Source organism: Scyliorhinus torazame, chromosome 21 (assembly GCF_047496885.1).
Source record: "Scyliorhinus torazame isolate Kashiwa2021f chromosome 21, sScyTor2.1, whole genome shotgun sequence".
Lineage (NCBI taxonomy): Eukaryota > Metazoa > Chordata > Chondrichthyes > Carcharhiniformes > Scyliorhinidae > Scyliorhinus > Scyliorhinus torazame.
The window spans coordinates 113,144,773-113,166,827 of record NC_092727.1 but is presented as its reverse complement, the minus strand read 5'-3'; the positions used below and the strand labels follow the sequence as shown (position 1 = coordinate 113,166,827).

Sequence of the window (22,055 nt, the reverse complement as noted above, 5' to 3'; positions counted from 1 at the left end):
GAGCACCTCGCACACCTATCCTCCACCCCAAAAAATTTACTGAGCCGTGCTCCAGTCATATGTGCCCTGTGTAATACCTTAAACTGAATCAGGCTTAGCCTGGCACACGAGGACGACGAGTTTACCCTGCTTAGGGCATCTGCCCACAGCCCCTCCTCGATCTCCTCCCCCAGCTCTTCTTCCCATTTCCCTTTTAGTTCATCTACCATAGTCTCCCCTTCGTCCCTCATTTCCCTATATACATCTGACACCTTACCATCCCCCACCCATGTCTTTGAGATCACTCTGTCCTGCACCTCTTGTGTCGGGAGCTGCGGGAATTCCCTCACCTGTTGCCTCGCAAAAGCCCTCAGTTGCATATACCTGAATGCATTCCCTTGGGGCAACCCATATTTCTCGGTCAGCGCTCCCAGACTCGCGAACTTCCCATCCACAAACAGATCTTTCAGTTGCGTTATTCCTGCTCTTTGCCACATTCCATATCCCCCATCCATTCCCCCCGGGGCAAACCTATGGTTGTTTCTTATCGGGGACCCCCCCAAGGCTCCAGTCTTTCCCCTATGCCGTCTCCACTGTCCCCAAATCTTCAGTGTAGCCACCACCACCGGGCTTGTGGTGTAGTTCCTCGGTGAGAACGGCAATGGGGCTGTCACCATAGCCTGTAGGCTAGTCCCCCTACAGGACGCCCTCTCTAATCTCTTCCACGCCGCTCCCTCCTCCTCTCCCATCCACTTACTCACCATTGAAATATTAGCGGCCCAATAATACTCACTTAGGCTCGGTAGTTCCAGCCTCCCCCTATCCCTGCTACGCTGTAAGAATCCCTTCCTCACTCTCGGGGTCTTCCCGGCCCACACAAAACCCATGATGCTCTTTTCAATCCTTTTAAAAAAAGCCTTCGTGATCACCACCGGGAGGCACTGAAACACAAAGAGGAATTTCGGGAGGACCACCATCTTAACCGCCTGCACCCTCCCTGCCATTGACAGGGATACCATATCCCATCTCTTGAAATCCTCCTCCATCTGTTCCACCAACCGCGTTAAATTTAACCTATGCAATGTGCCCCAATTCTTAGCTATCTGGATCCCCAGGTAACGAAAGTCCCTTGTTACCTTCCTCAACGGTAGGTCCTCTATTTCTCTACTCTGCTCCCCTGGATGCACCACAAACAACTCACTTTTCCCCATGTTCAATTTATACCTTGAAAAATCCCCAAACTCCCCAAGTATCCGCATTATTTCTGGCATCCCCTCCGCCGGGTCCGCCACGTATAGTAGCAAATCGTCCGCATACAAAGATACCCGGTGCTCTTCTCCTCCCCTAAGTACTCCCCTCCACTTCTTGGAACCCCTCAACGCTATCGCCAGGGGCTCAATCGCCAGTGCAAACAATAATGGGGACAGAGGGCATCCCTGCCTTGTCCCTCTATGGAGCCGAAAATATGCAGATCCCCGTCCATTCGTGACCACGCTCGCCACTGGGGCCCTATACAACAGCTGCACCCATCTAACATACCCCTCTCCAAAACCAAATCTCCTCAACACCTCCCACAAATAATCCCACTCCACTCTATCAAATGCTTTCTCGGCATCCATCGCCACTACTATCTCCGTTTCTCCCTCTGGTGGGGCCATCATCATTACCCCTAACAACCTCCGTATATTCGTGTTCAGCTGTCTCCCCTTCACAAACCCAGTTTGGTCCTCGTGGACCACCCCCGGGACACATTCCTCTATTCTCATTGCCATTACCTTGGCCAAGACCTTGGCATCTACATTTAGGAGGGAAATAGGTCTATAGGACCCGCATTGTAGCGGGTCCTTTTCCTTCTTTAAGAGAAGCGATATCGTTGCTTCAGACATAGTCGGGGGCAGTTGTCCCCTTTCCTTTGCCTCATTAAAGGTCCTCGTCAGTACCGGGGCGAGCAAGTCCACATATTTTTTATAGAATTCGACTGGGAATCCATCCGGTCCCGGGGCCTTTCCCGCCTGCATGCTCCTAATTCCTTTCACCACTTCTTCTACCTCGATCTGTGCTCCCAGTCCCACCCTTTCCTGCTCTTCCACCTTGGGAAATTCCAGCCGATCCAAGAAGCCCATCATTCTCTCCCTCCCATCCGGGGGTTGAGCTTCATATAATTTTTTATAAAATGTCTTGAACACTCCATTCACTCTCTCCGCTCCCCGCTCCATCTCTCCTTCCTCATCCCTCACTCCCCCTATTTCCCTCGCTGCTCCCCTTTTCCTCAATTGGTGTGCCAGCAACCTGCTCGCCTTCTCCCCATATTCGTACTGTACACCCTGTGCCTTCCGCCATTGTGCCTCTGCAGCGCCTGTAGTCAGCAAGTCAAATTCTACATGTAGCCTTTGCCTTTCCCTGTACAGTCCCTCCTCCGGTGTTTCCGCATATTGTCTGTCCACCCTCAAAAGTTCTTGCAGCAACCGCTCCCGTTCCTTACTCTCCTGTTTCCCTTTATGTGCCCTTATTGATATCAGCTCCCCTCTAACCACCGCCTTCAACGCCTCCCAGACCACTCCCACCTGGACCTCCCCATTATCATTGAGTTCCAAGTACTTTTCAATGCACCCCCTCACCCTTAGACACACCCCCTCATCTGCCATTAGTCCCATGTCCATTCTCCAGGGTGGGCGCCCTCCTGTTTCCTCCCCTATCTCCAAGTCCACCCAGTGTGGAGCGTGATCCGAAATGGCTATAGCCGTATACTCCGTTCCCCTCACCTTCGGGATCAATGCCCTACCCAGCACAAAAAAGTCTATTCGCGAGTAGACTTTATGGACATAGGAGAAAAACGAGAACTCCTCACTCCTAGGTCTGCTAAATCTCCACGGGTCTACACCTCCCATCTGCTCCATAAAATCTTTAAGTACCTTGGCTGCTGCCGGCCTCCTTCCAGTCCTGGACTTCGACCTATCCAGCCCTGGTTCCAACACCGTATTAAAATCTCCCCCCATTATCAGCTTTCCCATCTCTAGGTCCGGAATGCGTCCTAGCATCCGCCTCATAAAATTGGCATCATCCCAGTTCGGGGCATATACGTTTACCAAAACCACCGTCTCCCCCTGTAGTTTGCCACTCACCATCACGTATCTGCCCCCGTTATCCGCCACTATAGTCTTTGCCTCGAACATTACCCACTTCCCCACTAATATAGCCACCCCCCTGTTTTTCGCATCTAGCCCCGAATGGAACACCTGCCCCACCCATCCTTTGCGCAGCCTAACCTGGTCTATCAGCTTCAGGTGCGTTTCCTGTAACATAACCACATCTGCCTTAAGTTTCTTAAGGTGTGCGAGTACCCGTGCCCTCTTTATCGGCCCGTTCAGCCCTCTCACGTTCCACGTGATCAGCCGAGTTGGGGGGCTTCCTACCCCCCCCCCCCCCCCCCTTGTCGATTAGCCATCACCTTTTCCCAGCTCCTCACCCGGTTCCCACGCAGCTGTATCTCCCCCAGGCGGTGCCCCCCCGCCCATCCTCTCCCATACCAGCTCCCCCCACTCCCCAGCAGCAGCAACCCAGTAATTCCCCCCTCCCCCCCCCCCCGCTAGATCCCCCGCTAGCATAATTACTCCCCCCATGTTGCTCCCAGAAGTCAGCAAACTCTGGCTGACCTCGGCTTCCCCCCGTGACCTCGGCTCGCACCGTGCGACGCCCCCTCCTTCCTGCTTCTCTATTCCCGCCATGATTATCATAGCGCGGGAACCAAGCCCGCGCTTCTCCCTTGGCCCCGCCCCTAATGGCCAACGCCCCATCTCCTCCACCTCCCCTCCTCCCCCCCATCACCACCTGTGGGAGAGAGAAAAGTTACCACATCGCAGGATTAGTACATAAAACCCCTCTTTGCCCCCCACATTCGCCCCACCACTTTGTTCGAACGTTCTTTTTAATAACCCGCTCATTCCAGTTTTTCTTCCACAATAAAAGTCCACGCTTCATCCGCCGTCTCAAAGTAGTGGTGCCTCCCTCGATATGTGACCCACAGTCTTGCCGGTTGCAGCATTCCAAATTTTATCTTCTTTTTATGAAGCACCGCCTTGGCCCGATTAAAGCTCGCCCTCCTTCTCGCCACCTCCGCACTCCAGTCTTGATAAACGCGGATCACCGCGTTCTCCCATTTACTGCTCCGAGTTTTCTTCGCCCATCTAAGGACCATTTCTCTATCCTTTAAACGGAGGAATCTCACCACTATGACTCTGGGAATTTCTCCTGCTCTCGGTCCTCGCGCCATCACTCGGTATGCTCCCTCCACCTCCAACGGACCCGCCGGGGCCTCCGCTCCCATTAACGAGTGCAGCATCGTGCTCACATATGCCCCGACGTCCGCTCCCTCCACACCTTCAGGAAGACCAAGAATCCTCAGGTTGTTCCTCCTTGCGTTGTTTTCCAGTGCCTCCAACCTTTCCACACATCGTTTCTGATGTGCCTCCTGCGTCTCCGTCTTCACCACCACGCCCTGTATATCGTCCTCATTCTCGGCTGCCTTTGCCTTCACGACCCGAAGCTCCCGCTCCTGGGTCTTTTGTTCCTCCTTTAGCCCTTCGATCGCCTGTAGTATCGGGGCCAACAGCTCTTTCTTCATTTCCTTTTTGATCTCTTCCACACAGCATTTCAAGAACTCTTGTTGTTCAGGGCCCCATGTTAAACTGCCACCTTCCGACGCCATCTTGGTTTTTGCTTGCCTTCCTTGCCGCTGTTCTAAAGGATCCACTGCAATCTGGCCACTCTCTCCTCCTTTTTCCATCCGTATCCAGGGGGGATTCCCTTCTGGTTTACCGCACAGTGTTTTTAGCCGTCAAAATTGCCGTTGGGGCTCCTATCAAGAGCCCAAACGTCCGTTTCACAGGGAGCTGCCGAAACGTGCAACTCAGCTGGTCATCGCCGCACCCGGAACTTGGCAGCAGAGTCTTAGATGACCTCAAGTTTATAGAGAGTGGAAGATGGTAACTTATATGTTCATAAGATATAGGAACAGCATTAGGTCATTCGGCCCATCGGGTTTGCTCCGCCATTCTATCAAGGCTGATATGTTCCTCATCTGTTACCAACAATGCTACAGACAAAAAGCTGGATTGCAAAATCAGCCAGAGCATCTCCTCCCTAGAACACATGACCTCGGAGCAGGAGTAGGCAATTTAACCCCCCGAGCCTAGACACCTTCAATGTGACCATGGCTGATCCCAACAAGGCCTCAAATCCACCGTCCTGCCCGTTCTCCATAACCCTTCAACCCATTACCAATTAAAAATCTGTCTAACTCCTCCTTAAATTTACTCACTGTCCCTGCATCCACCGCACTCTAGGTCAGGGGTGCATTGAAATAGTCAAGTTGAGAGGCAAAAATTAAGGTTTTAACAGCAAATGAGCTGAGGCAGGTCAGGGCAATGTTCTAGAGGTGAAAATAGTGATGGCATGGATATGTGTTCAACGTTCATCTTGGGGCCAGCAACGTGAAGAGTTTGGTTTGGCCTCAGACGCTGAGAGAGGCTTGGAGGCAGCAGCTCTGAAACAGGGGTTGTTGTGGGGCCGAAAGATAATGGACATCATCTGGCAGATGTAAAACGATTCCATTAAGAAGAGGCCAATGTCCTGGCCAACATTTATCCCTCAATTTACATCACAAAAACAGATAATCTGGATGTTACTGCTGTGTGTGGGAGCTTACTGTGCACATCTTGGCTGCCATGTGGCCTATTTTCCAACAAGGTACTTTGTTGGCAGTAACTTGCTTTGAGACCTCCGCGTATCACGTAATGCACTGTATAATTGCAAGTCTTTCTTTCATTTCCACTTGTCTGCGGATGTGTTGCTGGGGAAAAACCTCCCCCAAAATACCAGTTTCCACCGATTCCTTATTTCATTGTTAGGTGGCAGCAACAGTGCGAAATTGATTTGAACCCCGAGAAAGTGCTGGGAAAGGATCTGCCTGTTGCTTTAGTTCGAATGGTCAGAAGGACAAATGGAGGAGACCAGGTAACAGTTAAAATCTCAGCAAGAGTATTGGAGAATAACTGGAGCACCCGCGTCAACAGCTTCGGAACCAATCCGTGCCGAGTTTCTCTTTCTTCTGTCAATCGTTCCCACTTGTGTTCGTCAAAGACACAAGTTTGCTGCCGCAGCCTCTGCCGCTCATCATGAACTTGAAGGTTTTGTTCGTGGTCTTGGCGGTGGCTTTGGTGGCGATTATAACCCTGAACTGGATTCTGGCGGTGGGCTTGTCCAAATCCCCGCTCTGTGAGCCCCCCGATTATTTCCAGCGGCTGCACGAGGAGCACCGCTTCTCCGGTGATAGCGGCGTGTTTGCAGACCTCACACTGGAGGAGCTGACAAGCATTCAGAAATACCTCCAGCACAGACTGGGGGCCAAAGCCCCCCTCTCCCCCTCCGCCCGTCCTATCCTCGTAACCCTAAATTTGGACACTATGGTGCAATTTAGTACGGCCAATCCACCTAGCTTGCACATCTTTGGACGATTGAAGAAATCTGGAGCACCTGGTAGAAACCCACGCAAACACGGGGAAAATATCCAAACTCCACACAGACATCCAAGTTCAGATTCAAACCCAGGTCCCGACAGCAGTGTTAACATGGTAGCATTGTGGATAGCACAATTGCTTCACAGCTCCAGGGTCCCAGGTTCGATTCCGGCTTGGGTCACTGTCTGTGAGGAGTCTGCACGTCCTCCCCGTGTGTGTGTGGGTTTCCTCCGGGTGCTCCGGTTTCCTCCCACAGTCCAAAGATGTGCAGGGTAGGTGGACTGGCCATGATAAATTGCCCTTAGTGTCCAAAATTGCCCTTGGTGTTGGGTGGGGTTGCTGGGTTGTGGGGATAGGGTGGAGGTGTTGACCTTAGGTAGGGTGCTCTTTCCAAGAGCCGGTGCAGATTCGAATAGCCGGGAGGCCACAAGCTGACAAAATAGAAAAGTGTGAAGCTGTGTGTCATCAGCCTCTGCGGAGCCACTTGAGTGTTCCTGCAGCTTAATTCCAGTACCTTTCTTTTTAATTTTATTATTATTTAACAGTCTTTCATATACAATTATTTATATACAATTAAAATTTACTTGCATGGTGAATCACTTTTTTCCATCTCATTTAGTGTTAATTTATGAATTCCCATTATCATTTTACTCTTGTATTATCAAAAACATTTTCCAACAACATCGAACTGCTTCAAGCAACCCTTTTCATTTATTTTAACTATGAGAGGGAGATTGTCCATCGAGGTAACGAATGTCACAGGGAAACTCCAGAGGAGAACAATTTACTCTGGTGCACTCAGAATCTGAGCCTCAGTAACAAAGTACATATTAAAAAATGCAGAAATGAACACCTTGTTTGTCCAATATTTGCCTCATTTAGCAAGACTCAACACCAGAGCACAAAAGCAGAATATTTATTTTCTTTTGGCATGTTAATTTTGCCACTCGGACACTAAAGAGCAGGATTAACAACTTCATTGGCACTTGTCTAGTTTTGAGTATATGAATAGTGCAGACACGTGGCCTCAAAATGCTTCAAATCTTTCATATCAATGTTGTTCCCAGAAGTGGGTCTCCACCCTCTTGCAACATTGCATGCAGTGTTCGGAAAGAGTTAATGTTCCCGAGTACTTAAGTTGGAATTGGGGTTTTATAGCTTAATAGACTGCAGTTATTATTTAATAGACTGCATCAAATATAAAGGGGATTCAAGTGGCACTGTGGTGTTGTTGGAGAAGTGATTGCTGAACACCATAAACTTGGAGTCGAAGAAGTCAAGACCTGCTTTATGGTTCTTATTGTAGAGTTACCATCAGAACTTAACACTGGCAGAAGTGGATGGTTAGCCCTTGCGAGTAAATAAATTGTAAACTAAGGTTTCTTTGCATGAAAGACTAAAGAGCGGTGTAGAATAATTTGAAAAACAAGTGGCTGAATCCAAGTGCAGCACGGTTCAATTCCCGTACCAGCCTCCCCGAACAGGTGCCGGAATGTGGTGACTAGGGGCTTTTCACAGTAACTTCATTTGAAGCCTACTTGTGACAATAAGCGATTTTCATTTCATTTTTCATTCATTTCAATTAAGTTACCATTGTCATGTGAGTATCCCTTTAAGAAAGGTTCAGTTTTGTATCATGTGACTTGTAGCACATTGGGCTGTGGCTGTCAGGTGAGAGTTTTTTTTTAAAGGTTTCAGTTTCAGTTTTACTGTTTTGGACTACAGAAGGAGGACAACGTTTTTTTTTCTCTGTTTTCATTTTAAAAACCTGTTCCAGTAAAAAGCACGTTGGTTGTGCCTAACTGCCGTGGTAACGTTAAAGATATAGTTGCTTTCCAGAAGGAGTTTGAAGCTGCTGTTTTCATTTTAAGACCATAAGACATAGGAGCGGAAGTAAGGCCATTCGGCCCATCGAGTCCACTCCGCCATTCAATCATGGCTGATTTCAACTCCATTTACCCGCTCTCTCTCCATAGCCCTTAATTCCTCGAGAAATCAAGAATTTATCAACTTCTGTCTTAAAGACACTCAACGTCCCAGCCTCCACCGCCCTCTGTGGCAATGAATTCCACAGACCCACCACTCTCTGGCTGAAGAAATTTCTCCTCATCTCTGTTCTAAAGTGACTCCCTTTTATTCTAAGGCTGTGCCCCCGGGTCCTAGTCTCCCCTGCTAATGGAAACAACTTCCCTACATCCACCCTATCTAAGCCATTCATTATCTTGTAAGTTTCTATTAGATCTCCCCTCAACCTCCTAAACTCCAATGAATATAATCCCAGGATCCTCAGACGTTCATCGTATGTTAGGCCTACCATTCCTGGGATCATCCGTGTGAATCTCCGCTGGACCCGCTCCAGTGCCAGTATGTCCTTCCTGAGGTGTGGGGCCCAAAATTGCTCACAGTATTCTAAATGGGGCCTAACCAATGCTTTATAAAGCTTCAGAAGTACATCCTTGCTTTTATATTCCAAGCCTCTTGAGATGAATGACAACATTGCATTTGCTTTCTTAATTACGGACTCAACCTGCAAGTTTTCCTTTAGAGAATCCTGGACTAGGACTCCCAAGTCCCTTTGCACTTCAGCATTATGAATTTTGTCACCGTTTAGAAAATAGTCCACGCCTCTATTCTTTTTTTTTTTTTCCAAAGTGCAAGACCTCGCACTTGCCCATGTTGAATTTCAAGGGCGTGGCCCAGCACATTGTAAAAACCTGTTCCAGTAAAAAGCACGTTGGTTGTGCCGAACTGCCGTGGTAACGTTAAAGATATAGTTGCTTTCCAGAAGGATTTTGAAGCTGCTGGTTCAAACTGGATTAGAATCTCAGGGACAGGACTAGTCCCATTCAAGAGAGAATACAATGTGCTGGGCCACGCCCTTGAAAAGGGGATTTGGCTTAATTGGATTTTGTTATTGAATTGGAACAGCTAAGGGGGAATTCATTAAGTATTATCCATAGATTACTGTAGCTGTGGGGTGTCTTTATGTTTGTAATTGATAATAATTCTTGCTGTGTTTATAAATATATGTATGTTAACTACATTCTTAGAATTGACCTTGTTTTGATTAAAGTGTCCAGGAAGTCTGATAAATCACAACTGTAGTGAAGGCTTTTGTGCTCATCCTAGCCAAATTCAACATAAAGGTTGTAGGTCAATTGAACTTCATATTACACTTTGGAGTTTCTAAGCCCTGGCCCATAACACCATGTAGACATGGGTTATGTCATTGGCCAGGAAAAAAATAAGGAATGGCCTTGGCACTTTCATTACTGGCAAAAGCACAATATGGTGCAAGATATTTTTGGAACTGGAGCTGGACCAATGGACTTAGATGAAGGTTTGGATACATTATTAGATTCCATGCATAAGATTTACCAAAAAGATGACTTTGCTTATGAGGCTTGGTTAGACTTTGACAAATTTAGGAAGTCGGAGGTAACCTCTATAGAGGTGTATAGAGCCATAAAGGTCTACAGCTCAGAAAAGGCTCTTCAGCCCATCGCGTCTGCATCAGTCAAAATTAACCACCTAAGTATTTTAATCCCATTTTCCAGCACTTGGCCCATAACCTTTTAATACTTTGCATCTCAAGTGCACATCTAAATGCTACTTAAATGTTATGAGGTTCTGGACTTCATGGGCAGCCTTGTAGTGAGTGGTCACACACAGCACAGCTCCGCCTCAAAAGGCATTGGTTTTGGCACTTTAGTGTAAGAGAAGAAGTTCTCCCCTGGATTGGCATGTTTACTGGGTAGCAGACCCGGCTGAGGAGTTGGAGGAGACCTGTTGTGAAAATGGTGGAGGGGGAAGGTGCATCATTGGTGCGGAAGCCTCAAATGGAGCAATTTGTGAGCTTCATCAAGGACAGATTTCAACAGAAGAGGAAGGAGATGCACAGTGACTGGTCGAAGGGATAGAGGGAGCAGTGACCTCTTCGCATATTGGGTGGAAAAGTGCCTCGAAGCGTAGGGGGTGATGATCGGTGAGGTGGAGAAGGTGTGTCCGAGCAGGGTGACCGGATTGTGTCTTTGGAGGCGGAAGTCGGGATCCTGGGGGATCTGTGCAAGTCGCTGCGTTCGAAGACAGAGGAGCAGGAGAGCAGGTCCAGATGACAGAATGTGCGGATTGTGGGGCCGCCGGAAGGTGTGGAGGGAATGAGCGCCATGAAATATGTTTCGAGGATGTTGACCAGGTTGATGGAGGAGAAGGTGCTGGATTAGGCCCTTGGTCCTTGAGGCAGAAGCTGCTGCGTCTGTGATTGTGCGGATACACAAGATCCAGAGTTGGGCCAGAGTCTGTGTATGGGAGTGTAGGATGTTGGCGTGGAGTTGGAAAAGAGGCATGCGGGTTTCAACAAGGCAAAGATAATGTTGTACAGACATTTGTGAATTGTGGGTTTTTTCCATGCCAGGGGTGTGTTTGTTGGGGCTACTTGGATGGTGTTTCTGATTTGGTCATTATTCAGGGGGGTTTAGGGATTGGGAGCTGGTTGTGCAGGCCAAGGTGGGCCTGGTGGGGGAGGGGTGGGAGGGTGTGCATGTGGTCTTTGGGGGGGAGATGCTATGATAAGGGAGTTTGGGGATTTTTCGGGCTATAGGCTTAATGTAGGGAAGAGTGAGCTTTTTGTAGTACAAGCAGGGGACCAAGAAAGGGGGATAGGCGATCTACCGCTGAGGAGGGCGGAGGGGAGCTTTCGGTACCTGGGGATCCAGATAGCCAGGAGTTGGGGGGCCCTACATAAACTGAATCTGACGAGACTGGTGGAGCAGATGGAGGAGGACTTCAAAAGATGGGACATGTTACCGCTCTCGCTAGCGGGTAGAGTGCAGTCGGTCAAAATGGTGGTCCTTCCGAGGTTTCTCTTTGTGTTTCAGTGCCTTCCTATCGTGATCACCAAGGCCTTTTTTAAGAGGGTAGGCAGGAGCATTATGGGGTTTGTGTGGGCGAATAAGACCCCGAGGGTAAGGAGAGGGTTTTTGGAGCGCAGTAGGGACCGAGGAGGGTTGGCGCTACCGAATTTGGGGAGCTACTAGGCAGCAAATGTGGCGATGATCCGTAAGTAGGTGATGGAGGGAGAGGGGCAGCATGGAAGAGGTTGGAGTTGGCGTCCTGCAAAAGAACGAGCCTGGGGGTGCTGGTGACGGCACCGCTGCCGCTCTCGCCGACAAGGTACACCACGAGTCCGGTGGTGACAGCAACGCTAAAGATCTGGGGCCAGTGGAGACGACACAGGGGTGCAATGGGAGCCTCGGTGTGGTCCCTGATCAGGGGTAACCATCGGTTTGTCCCGGGGAGGATGGACGGGGGGTTTCAGAGCTGGCATCGGGCGGGGATTAGTAGAATGGGAGACCTGTTCATTGATGGGACGTTTGCGAGCCTAGGGGCACTAGAGGAGAAGTTTGGGATACCCCCGGGAAATGCTTTCAGATACATGCAGGTGAGGGCGTTTGTGAGGCGGCAGGTGAGGGAGTTCCCGTTGCTCCCGGCACAGGAAATTCAAGACAGGGTGATCTCGGGCGTATGGGTAAGAGAGGGCAAGGTGTCGGCGATATACCAGGAGATGAAAGAAGAGGGGGAGGCGTTGGTAGAGGAGCTGAAGGGTAAATGGGTGGAGGAGCTGGGGGAGGAGATTGAGGAGGGGCTATGGGCTGATGCCCTAGGGAGGGTTAATTCCTCCTCCTCGTTGCCAGGCTTAGCCTGATACAATTTAAGATGGTTCACAGAGCGCACATGATGGGGGCGAGGCTGAGTAGGTTCTTTGGGGTGGAGGACAGATGTGGGAGGTGCTCAGGAAGTCCGGCGAACCATGTCAATATGTTTTGGTCATGCCAGGCACTGGAGGGGTTCTGGAGGGGAGTGGCGGGAACAATATCTCAGGTGGTGAAAGCCCGGGTCAAGCCAAGCTGAGGGCTAGCAATATTTGGAGTAGTGGATGAGCCGGGAGTGCAGGAGGCGAAAGAGGCCAGTATTCTGGCCTTTGCGTCCCTAGTAGCCCGGCGAAGGATCTTGCTAATGTGGAAGGAGGCGAAACCCCCCAGCATGGAGGCCTGGATAAATGACATGGCTGGGTTCATTAAGCTGGAGAGGATAAAGTTTACCTTGAGTGGGTCTGCGCAGGGGTTCTACAGGCGGTGGCAACCGTTCCTAGACTATCTCGCGGAGCGTTAGATGAAGGTCGGTCAGCAGCAGCAGCAACCCGGGGGGGGGGGGGGGGATGTCTTGGAAAAGGGGTGGGGGGGTCTGCCTGGGGGGTATTTGAGCAAGAGAACACATGGAGGACCTGGAAAACTGGCATGGACGGGAGGAATTCAGTGTACAAAGCTCTGTAACATATCGTTTTACCATGTTTATATCTTGCTATGTGCATTTTCTTTCTATTTTGTTACGAGGGGGGGTGGGGTTTTTGTAAGGGTGAAAAATTGTGTTAAAAAACTTCAATAAATATATTTAAAAAAAAAAAAAAGAATTTACAACTCTTAAGATTATTATACATCTTTTGCTCGCTGCGGAGTTGTTTTCTCTTTACAACAGTGCTAACTATTCAGGATAACAGCAGCAATGTGCATTTCAACTTTGCATTCGTTGCAACATGTCGATGTGGTAAACCACTGTGTTCTTATATTAAGGGTTGTACGGTAGAACCTGCACTACAGGTTCGCCTGGGCCCCTGCATGCTAGCTCCGCCCAGGAGCCGGGTTATAAATATGCGTGACCTCCTGCTCGCAGCCATTTCATCAGCTGCTGTAGGAGGCCACACATCTGATACTAATAAAGCCTCAATTTGAATTCAACTTTGTCTCCAGCCAAATTGATCGTGCCTCAGTCGGCAACTTTGAGGTATAATTCTCCCATCTGGGATTAAGTCCCATGGCGGGGTGGGTGGGGGCAACAGAGAGTGGTTCCCACTGCAGAGACCGACGGGAAACCATGCCCTATAATCCGTTCCCAATGTAATTAAATATGCAACTGGCTGTTTTGCACCATCTTCTGTAGCAGGAAGAGCTTGATGGTGCATGTCCTGCCGTTATATCCATGCTTCATATTGAAAAGGCGCTTGACATCACTGACCCACTGTTGAAGAAAGAAGATGGATCTTCAGGAGCACTCTAAGGCTGGAAGATGGACCTCCTGAAGGATACTGAATCAGGAAGATCCAGCTGAAAGATGCTCCCTACCCACTGCTATGGTGTTCCAGAGCTGCTGTTGGCCTCCAACCTGAACTGCAAAGGCAGCCAGCCCCAGGTGTTCTTCAGGTAAGTCCTGACATTTGCACACCACGTTGTTCCAGATGTGTTCCGCACCGGCATGTTTTTCCGCTGGCTTCACAGAAAATCGAGTGTGCGGAGAAGATTCTGGTCAGACCTTTATCTGCACCACATCAGCGCAATATGAATCAGTTTAATGTCCAGCAGCATTCCCAATCTGTTACGGCTGGCACATCAGAAGATTCCGCTGCAATTTCACACTGGTGTGAAACTGATTTCCCCCCCCCCCCCGCCAACTGATCCTGCCGGCAGGGACATGAGAATCAGAACAGAATGAGTTGTTTCATGTTCCTGTGTCACTGGTGATTTTTATATTCTGAACGAAATGAATGCATATTCCCAAACCAGCTTTTGCCTGGCTTAGCTGGAAGGTGAAATTCTAATGCAGTATTACCGTTTTACATTTTGGGTGATCATCAGTTCATAGCGACTTTTGTTCCTTTTAGGAACAAGTAACTCCATTGAAACAAAGGATGTGGAATACAAGCTCAAGTCAGTCCCCTGGAAAAGCGATCAGAAGGTACAAGTGCCGACCGTGAAAGAACAAATATTAGACACAGAAAACAAAGCAGCTTTCAGAGTTGGAACAAAAATGCCTAAATATCTGAGTTTTGTAAATCTGGAAAGTAGAAATGAATGGAACCATTATCGAGGTTACAGAATTCAAGTGGTGAGCTTCAACCCTGACAGTGTGCCTGAAGAAATTCCCGAAGAAAAAGCCATCTCCTGGCAAAGGTATGGTGCATTTAGCCCTTGGTTGCTGTTACATAGTTATATTATTCGAGAAGAGTCAGGAACTGCAAGTGTTGCCCCTATGTATCCATATACAGTGTATCTAGAATGCCACATCACTTACTACTGCACTACAGTCAGTGTTTCAAATTAACGATGTATTATTCTGTAGCATATGGCAAGATATACTCAATGTCAGCTCCAATATTTGGGTTTAAAGTGTGATTGTTTCAGACTTCTGAGAAATACAAGACATAACAATTATTGTACATCACTTGACTGTCTGATACTCTTATCCTGCCAAGTTGCAAAAATCATGCGACCGATCTTAGATTCCTTGCAATAGTTAACCACAGTTGGGATTAATTACATAACTTTTTGTGACATTTAGAATAAATAATATTTTACATACGGGGAATGTAGAATCATTGGTAAATTTATATATACATGCTTATACATGGTTTCCCTTTATCACCATTGGACTGTAAATATTACTGTTTGTTAGATTATGGAGCATTAATTAAAGGAAGTATCATGTAAACTAGTCGATGCTCAATGATTTGCCAATGAAAATAATGTCTCTCTGTGTTCCTCCACTTCTCTGTCACTCACTGTCTTTTTCGCTCTCGTTTTCTGTTTGCTTTTCAGTTTCTGTCTCCTTTCTCTGCAAGCCTTGCATAGGCTTTCAATATTTGTCTATGGCCTACTTCTCATTCTTTTTTTCTTTTTGTAAGTTTTGCCTTTCGCCTCTTTTCTTTGTGCCTGCACTTTTTCTGCCTGCTTCTCTCACATGTTCTACTTTCCTCTCTATTTGTCTGCCTTTCCATATTACTAGCAATCAGCATGCCCCTTTCATTCACTGTACCTTTTTCTCGACCGCCTGCTTTTCTCTGTTCAATATTCGACTTCCTCCTAAGCTCTGGAACTCCCTCAATCCCTCTCTCCATCTTCTACCACTCTTTCTTCTTTTTAAGGTGCTCCTTAAAACCTGATTCTTTGACCAGGCCTTTAGTCGTCTGCTCTGACATCCCTTTACGGGATATTAAGCTTTGTTTTATAAAGCTGCTGCAAAGTGCCTTGAGATGTTTTTGGGCAGCACAGTAGCACAAGTGGATAGCACTGTGGCTTCACAGCGCCAGGATCCCAGGTTCGATTCCCCGCTGGGTCACTGTCTGTGTGGAGTCTGCGCGTTCTCCCCGTGTCTGCGTGGGTTTCCTCCGGGTGCTCCGGTTTCCTCCCACAGTCCAAAGACATGCAGGTTAGGTGGATTGGCCATGATAGTGACCAAAAAGGTAAGAGGGGTTATTGGGTTACAGGGATAGGGTGGAAGTGAGGGCTTAAGTGGGTCGGTGTAGACTCGATGGGCCGAATGGCCTCCTTCTGCATTGTATGTTCTATGTTTTATTGCTTAAAGACCCTGTAAAAATGTTGTTGCAGTTGAATTTGTGCATGCTCATGCACAACATGAGTTAATGCTGTCGCTTCCAATTTAGGTATCTGTTAGCGATAACAAAATACAAGGAGAACGAGACAAGGAGCAGCAGCATCTACAATCAGAATAACCCCTGGGAGCCTGCTGTTTATTTTGCAGACTTTATTAATGATGAAAACATTATAAATGAGGTTTGTTTATCTATGTGTATAAACCATTTGTTTGACGATGGGAGATGCATTTTTTGTTTGGAAACTTTGGATTGCATCACAGTTACCAGAGAAACTGAGTGAACAATCCCAGTCCATTCTTGCCTACCTATTGATATTCCTTGGCTGCAATATGACCCATTGATATTCATGAGAAGTTGCGGTAAGGCAGAAGATCTATGTTAGATTAGCTGATCCCAGCCAGGGCAAGTGGTGGGGGGTACTGTTATTGCAGCCATCCCCACCACCCCAGGCGAAAGAAAGCAAATTTCGGTAGGCCTCCATATTCTGCTGAAGCATGCACATGTATGATGCTCAAATTGGGCGAGGTCTTGTTGCCATTACTGCCCTATTGACTAAGCTTCCCGCTCATGGAGAAAGACCCCACTGTTGACTCACATGACATGGATTCGATGGTCTGAATGACCTCCTTCGGTGTCATGATGACGGGAAGCCTGTTTTGCACTTCTGCTGTAGGCTAATTTCACTCCCATGTTATTAAAGGGCAGGAGAAAAATGGTGGGATATTTTTTCTTTTACGATCTATATGTCAAAATGGTAACCATGCTCCCATTTCCTTCATGTTTATGAACAGGACCTGGTCGCCTGGATTACCGCTGGCTTCCTCCACATTCCCCACGCAGAGGATGTTCCCAATACGGCCACAGCTGGAAATGCTGTTGGCTTCGTTTTAAAACCAGTCAACTACTTCAGGAATGATCCTTCTATTAAAGCTCAAGATGTCGTCTACATCAATTCTTCCCAGAGTGGAAAAGCGTGCAAGACTAACCCCATGGCATGTACAGTTGAATATGCTTCATGTGTACCCCATCTCCCAGATTTTACCTATGGAACAGAAGATTAGCTGTTGATAGTTAGCAGGACTTAATTATTGAGTGAGAAGGCTAGCTAACTGTGACTGACCACCACTTTCAATTTAACTCTACAGTACATTTCTTTGTTGAGAAATCACTTATATAGAAGCCGTTGACTGACTTGAAATGTTTTCAGCCCCTCTCATGCAATTGTGAGATGTTGGGCGCAATTTAACGGGAAAAAACAGAGTCCCATTTTGGGCGTGTTTAGTGGGGTATTGCTCAGCCTGCAGCGCCGAGAATGGCCCCGCTCTTAAACGGAATATTTTGAGGGGGGGTGGTCGGGGAGGAAAGCCCCGACGAGGTCATACTTGCATTTATTTTGAGCTCGTCAGTGCAGGAAGAGATCGGGGTGCCATTTTTAAATGCCACCCTGGTCTCTCGACTCCCTCCCAATGCCCCCTCAATGTCGGACCCCCCTCAATGCCCCAACTTACTGATTAGGAGTTCATCGAGCCCCCCCCCCCAATAGGGGTATGGCATCCCCGGGCCTGATCACCGGCACGGTCAACCTGCCACCCGGGTACCTTGGCACTGCCAACCTGACAGTGCCACCCTGGAAGTGCCTGGGCGGTGGTGCCACAGTGCCTGGATGGCATTGGGGTGCCAGGATACAGCCCTGCCCATAGCATAACCACCCGAGGGCTTTCAATCACCTGGGTAACCCCGCCCCCAAGTTTTGTGACACCTGATCCACGTTTGTGGAAAGCAATGCCAAATGCTGCCACGGCAAACTCTCCCAGGCGCGGGCGTTCAATCCCGAATCTTGGAGGTGGTGGCATAGTGGTATTGTCACTGGACTAGTAATCCAGAGACCCAGATTACTTCCCTGGGGTCCCAAGTTCAAATCCCGCCACTGCAGATAGTGAAATTTGAATTCAATAAAAATTTGGTGATGACCATGAAACCATTGCCAATTGGCGTAAAAGCCCGTATGATTCACTGACTTATTTTGCCAAATGCCGACAATGCAATGTTGAATATTTTATTTCTTCTATACGTTAGTGGGTCATTCAAATACAATATAAAGGAATATATCGATGTATAAACGGCGTTATCATCATCGTCATTGAAGGTCATGTAACATTATTAGCATTACATTTGAATCACTGACCTAATCTCTGTTTAGGCCCTGCCTGCATATCGCTGATACAAATGAAAAGTATTCTATCTTTACGTACTGGTAATATTACAGCAGGTAAACAATCTTTTTTAAAAATGTTTTTATTAAGGCATTTACATCAAACGCAACCAAACCAAAAAGAGAACAACTAGAAAATCTCATAACAAATAAATAACCAACACCCGCGTCCCACCCTCCCTGCTGTGCCCCCCCCCCCCCCCGCCCCCCCCCCCCCCCCCGCCGGCTCTGCCTTCTCTCTTTTTTTAAACCCTCAAATACCCCTCCCCCTCCCCCTGCTGACTTAACTGTCCTGAAAGAAGTCGATAAGTGGTTTCCATCTCTGGGCAAACCCTCCACAGACCCACTCAATGCAAACCTAATTTTCTCCAGCCTGAGGAATTCCGTGAGGTCGCTCACCCACACCCCCCCGGTTTTGACTGCTCCAAGTCTCTCCATTCTAGCAGGATCAGTCTCTGGGCTACCAATAATAATAACAATCGCTTATTGTCACAAGTAGGCTTCAATGAAATTACTGTGAAAAGCCCCTAGTCGCCACATTCCGGCGCCTGTTCAGGGAGGTCGGTACGGGAATTGAACCCGCGCTGCTGGCATTGTTCTGCACTGCAAGCCAGCTGTTTAGCCCACTGTGCTAAACCAGCCCCTACCAGAGAGGCAAAGGTCAAAACGTTGGCCTCCCTCGCTCCCTGGACTCCCGGGTCTTCCGACACTCCAAACATTGCCAATTCTGGGCTCAGGAGCACCTTCACCCTCAGCACCTCAGACATCACATCAGCGAACTCCCGCCAAATTCCCTCCAGCTTCGGTCAGGCCAAAAACATGTGGATATGGTTGGCGGGCCCCCTGCTCACCGCCCACACCTATCCTCCACCCCCTCAAAAAATCTGCTCATTCTGGCCACTGTCATATGCATGCTGTGGACTACTTTAAATTTAATGAGGCAAAGCCTAGCAAACAAAGAGGATGCATTCACCCTCCTCAGAGCCCCTAGTCGCCACGTTCCTGCGCCTGTTCGGGTATAGCTGGTATGGGAATTGAACCCGCTCTGCTGGCCTTGTTCTACATCACAAACCAGCTGTCTAGCCCACCGAGCTAAACCAGCCACATACATTTTTGTTCCATGGCTGTTTAATGGACCTGTGATTTTAAGGCAAAGCAGCCTGCGCCTTTAATTCGAACAGGAAGACCCAGAAGGCTGTGCTGTTTTAGACTGACATTAGTGATGACTCCATTTGATTGACTTGGCTAATGGCCAATGAATCAACTCAGACAGCTGGGCCTTGCCCGGTGGCCAATGGTGATTGGTTCTGATTACACTGAGATGTTTTTCGGAGTCAAGGCTGGAATTAATTTCACTTTTGATTCTGAAGCCCGGATGGAAGAATCCAAACTCTCTCTCTCTCTAAGATCAGATGAATTCTCTGTGGAAAACCAGTGTAACAGCTCTTCTCTCTCCCCAGCAAGACTGGGTGTTATTCTCTCGAGACCACCTGAAGTCAAACTGCAGGTCAGAAACCGGGCTTGATATGAGACAAAGGGGGCGGGTTCTCTCAGCCCGGGGCCGCACCGGAGAATCCCCGTGACCGGCGCGAATCGCGCCATGCCGCCCCGTCGCCGGCACGCGATTCTCCACAGAGCGGAGAATTGGCGCCGGTGTGGTTGACGCGCCGCCGGTCGAGGGCTGCTCTACGGTTCCCCCCCCCCCCCCGCGCATTCTCAGCCCGGGATGGGCCGAGCGGCCGTTGTAAAAAACCTGAGTCCAGCCGGCGCCGTCCACTCAACCGGTGGGTACTCAGCATAGAAGGGTCGGGGGGGCCTGTCGGGGGGGGGGGGTCCTCCGGTATGGCCTGCCCCGCGATCGGGGCGCACCAATCGGCCGGCCAGCCTCTCTGGCTGGGAGCCTCCTTTCTCCCGTGCCAGCCCCTGTAGCCCTGCGCCATGTTGCGTCAGGGCCTGCGCGGTGAAGGGAGCCACTGCACATGCACGCGTTGGCACCGGTGCCACTGCACATGCGCGGATCCCGCGGCGCCCAGTTCACGACAAGATCAGCAGCTGGAGCATCGTGAACAGCTCCAGTGCCGTCCTGGCCCCCTGTAGGGGCCAAAATCGCTGATCCTGAGGCCGTGTTGACACTGTCGAGAAATCCGACGGCTTTTCCGACGGCGTCAGCACAGCCTCAGGAGCACAGAATCCCGTCCAGGGTCTCAAGAAAGAAATAGGCCTGAATGTGAACCTTTGAGTTGAAGGCCCAGTTTAATAAAAACTAAATGTCTCTCCAGAAGAAAGCCTACTGCTTGTGACTACTGAATGAATGACTGTGCCAGAATACCATGGCCAGCTGTAATCCAGAGGCTTTGATCAACCAGCATGCTGGGAGGAAAGTCTGCTGTAAAGAACACATCACCTGAAGGAAAGACTCTTATCTTTTGCCTTAAGCCTTATTATTTCTACCCCTTTCCACCTCTCTGTGTTTGTCTGTCTTGTGTGTGGGGTGAAGTGGGTGGGACAGTCAATGAGATAGTAGGTTAGCATTTACTGCATATTTCATCATTAATCCTGTTATAAATAAACAGTAATTGTGTTTCAACTTAGAAACCTGGTGACTGCAATTAGCCAACGATTTCGGGAATTCTTATACAAATTATTGGTTAATTCACTTGTGTTGTGACTCCAGGGCCTGTGGGGCTGAAGTTGACCGCAATTTAGCCCAGGCTATCGTAACACAATCTTAAGAGACTGATGAAAAATAATGCACTGATCAAAGAGCCTCTTCTGACTTGATTGCTCATTTTCTACTGCTTGTGATTACCTTTAATTGTCCCAATTTAAATAAAGCAGAAATTAAGTCAGATTGAATCAATTGTTTTGTCATTTTATGCAAAAACATGTCTTCACATTTCTGCATTTAAGAACAAATTAAACTATAGAGTTTGCTATAAAATGAAGAGTCTGCTCACAACCAGACATTTCCATCTCGGATTATAGGTTAACAATATTGATTGATCAAAACTTTCTGGCCAGCAATTTTGAAATGCTTGGCTTTGTTAGTGTTGGAGAGTTGTGTCCTACCTGTTGCCATGGGCACTGCTGTGGGTAACAAAGGATGCAATCTTGTAATAAAAATCCAATTTGGATAATCAGACATATGATATACAGATCAAATCTATTTTATGCGGTTTTGAAATTTCAAGACCATCTTATAAACATTTTGTGGAATCTGAATTTCAGCTGCCATCTTTATATTCAGCAGCTGCACAACATTTTCTGTTGATATCACCACAGTAACATTAACTTATACGTGTATAGCATCTGTAATGAAATAAAATGTGCCAAGATGCTTCACAGGAGCATTATAAAACAAAGTATGGCACCAAGCCACGTAAGGAGATATTAGTCAGACGACCAAAAGCTTGGTCAAAGACTTTGATTTTAGGGAGTGTCTTAAAGGAGGAAAGTGAGATGGGGAGGTAGAGGTTTTTCCAGAGTTCAGGGCCTAGGCAACTAATAGTGGAGCGATTAAAATTGGGGACGCACAACAGGCCAGAATTAGAGGAGCGAAGATATCTCGGAGGATTTTAATAATAATAATCTTTATTGTCACAAGTAGGCTTACACTAACACTGCAACGGCACATTCTCCCCGTGTTTGCATTGGTTTTGCCCCACAACCCAAAAATGTGCAGGTTAGGTGGATTGGCCACGCTAAATTGCCCCTTAATTGGAAAAAATTAATTGAGTACACTAAATTTTTTTTTTTAAAACACTGCAATGAAGTTACTGTGAATAGCCCCTAGTCGCCACATTCCGGCGCCTTTTTCGGGTACGCTGAGGGAGAATTAAGAATGCCCAATCCACCTCTTAGCACGCCTTTCAGAACTTGTGGGAGGAAACCGGAGTGCCCGGAG

General features: G+C 48.2%; 1 protein-coding gene across 1 annotated transcript in view; it reads left to right on the top strand.

The window, feature by feature from the left end:
* aoc2 (amine oxidase copper containing 2) overlaps positions 1-21,007 on the top strand; it is a 28,094-nt gene extending 7,087 nt beyond the window's left edge. The window contains exons 2-4 of the mRNA XM_072487289.1: positions 14,209-14,497; positions 15,988-16,117; positions 16,731-21,007. Coding sequence (XP_072343390.1) covers positions 14,209-14,497; positions 15,988-16,117; positions 16,731-17,000 — 689 coding nt within the window. The 3' untranslated portion in view covers positions 17,001-21,007. The remainder of the gene's footprint in view (positions 1-14,208; positions 14,498-15,987; positions 16,118-16,730) is intronic.
* The last annotated feature ends 1,048 nt before the right edge of the window (positions 21,008-22,055 follow it).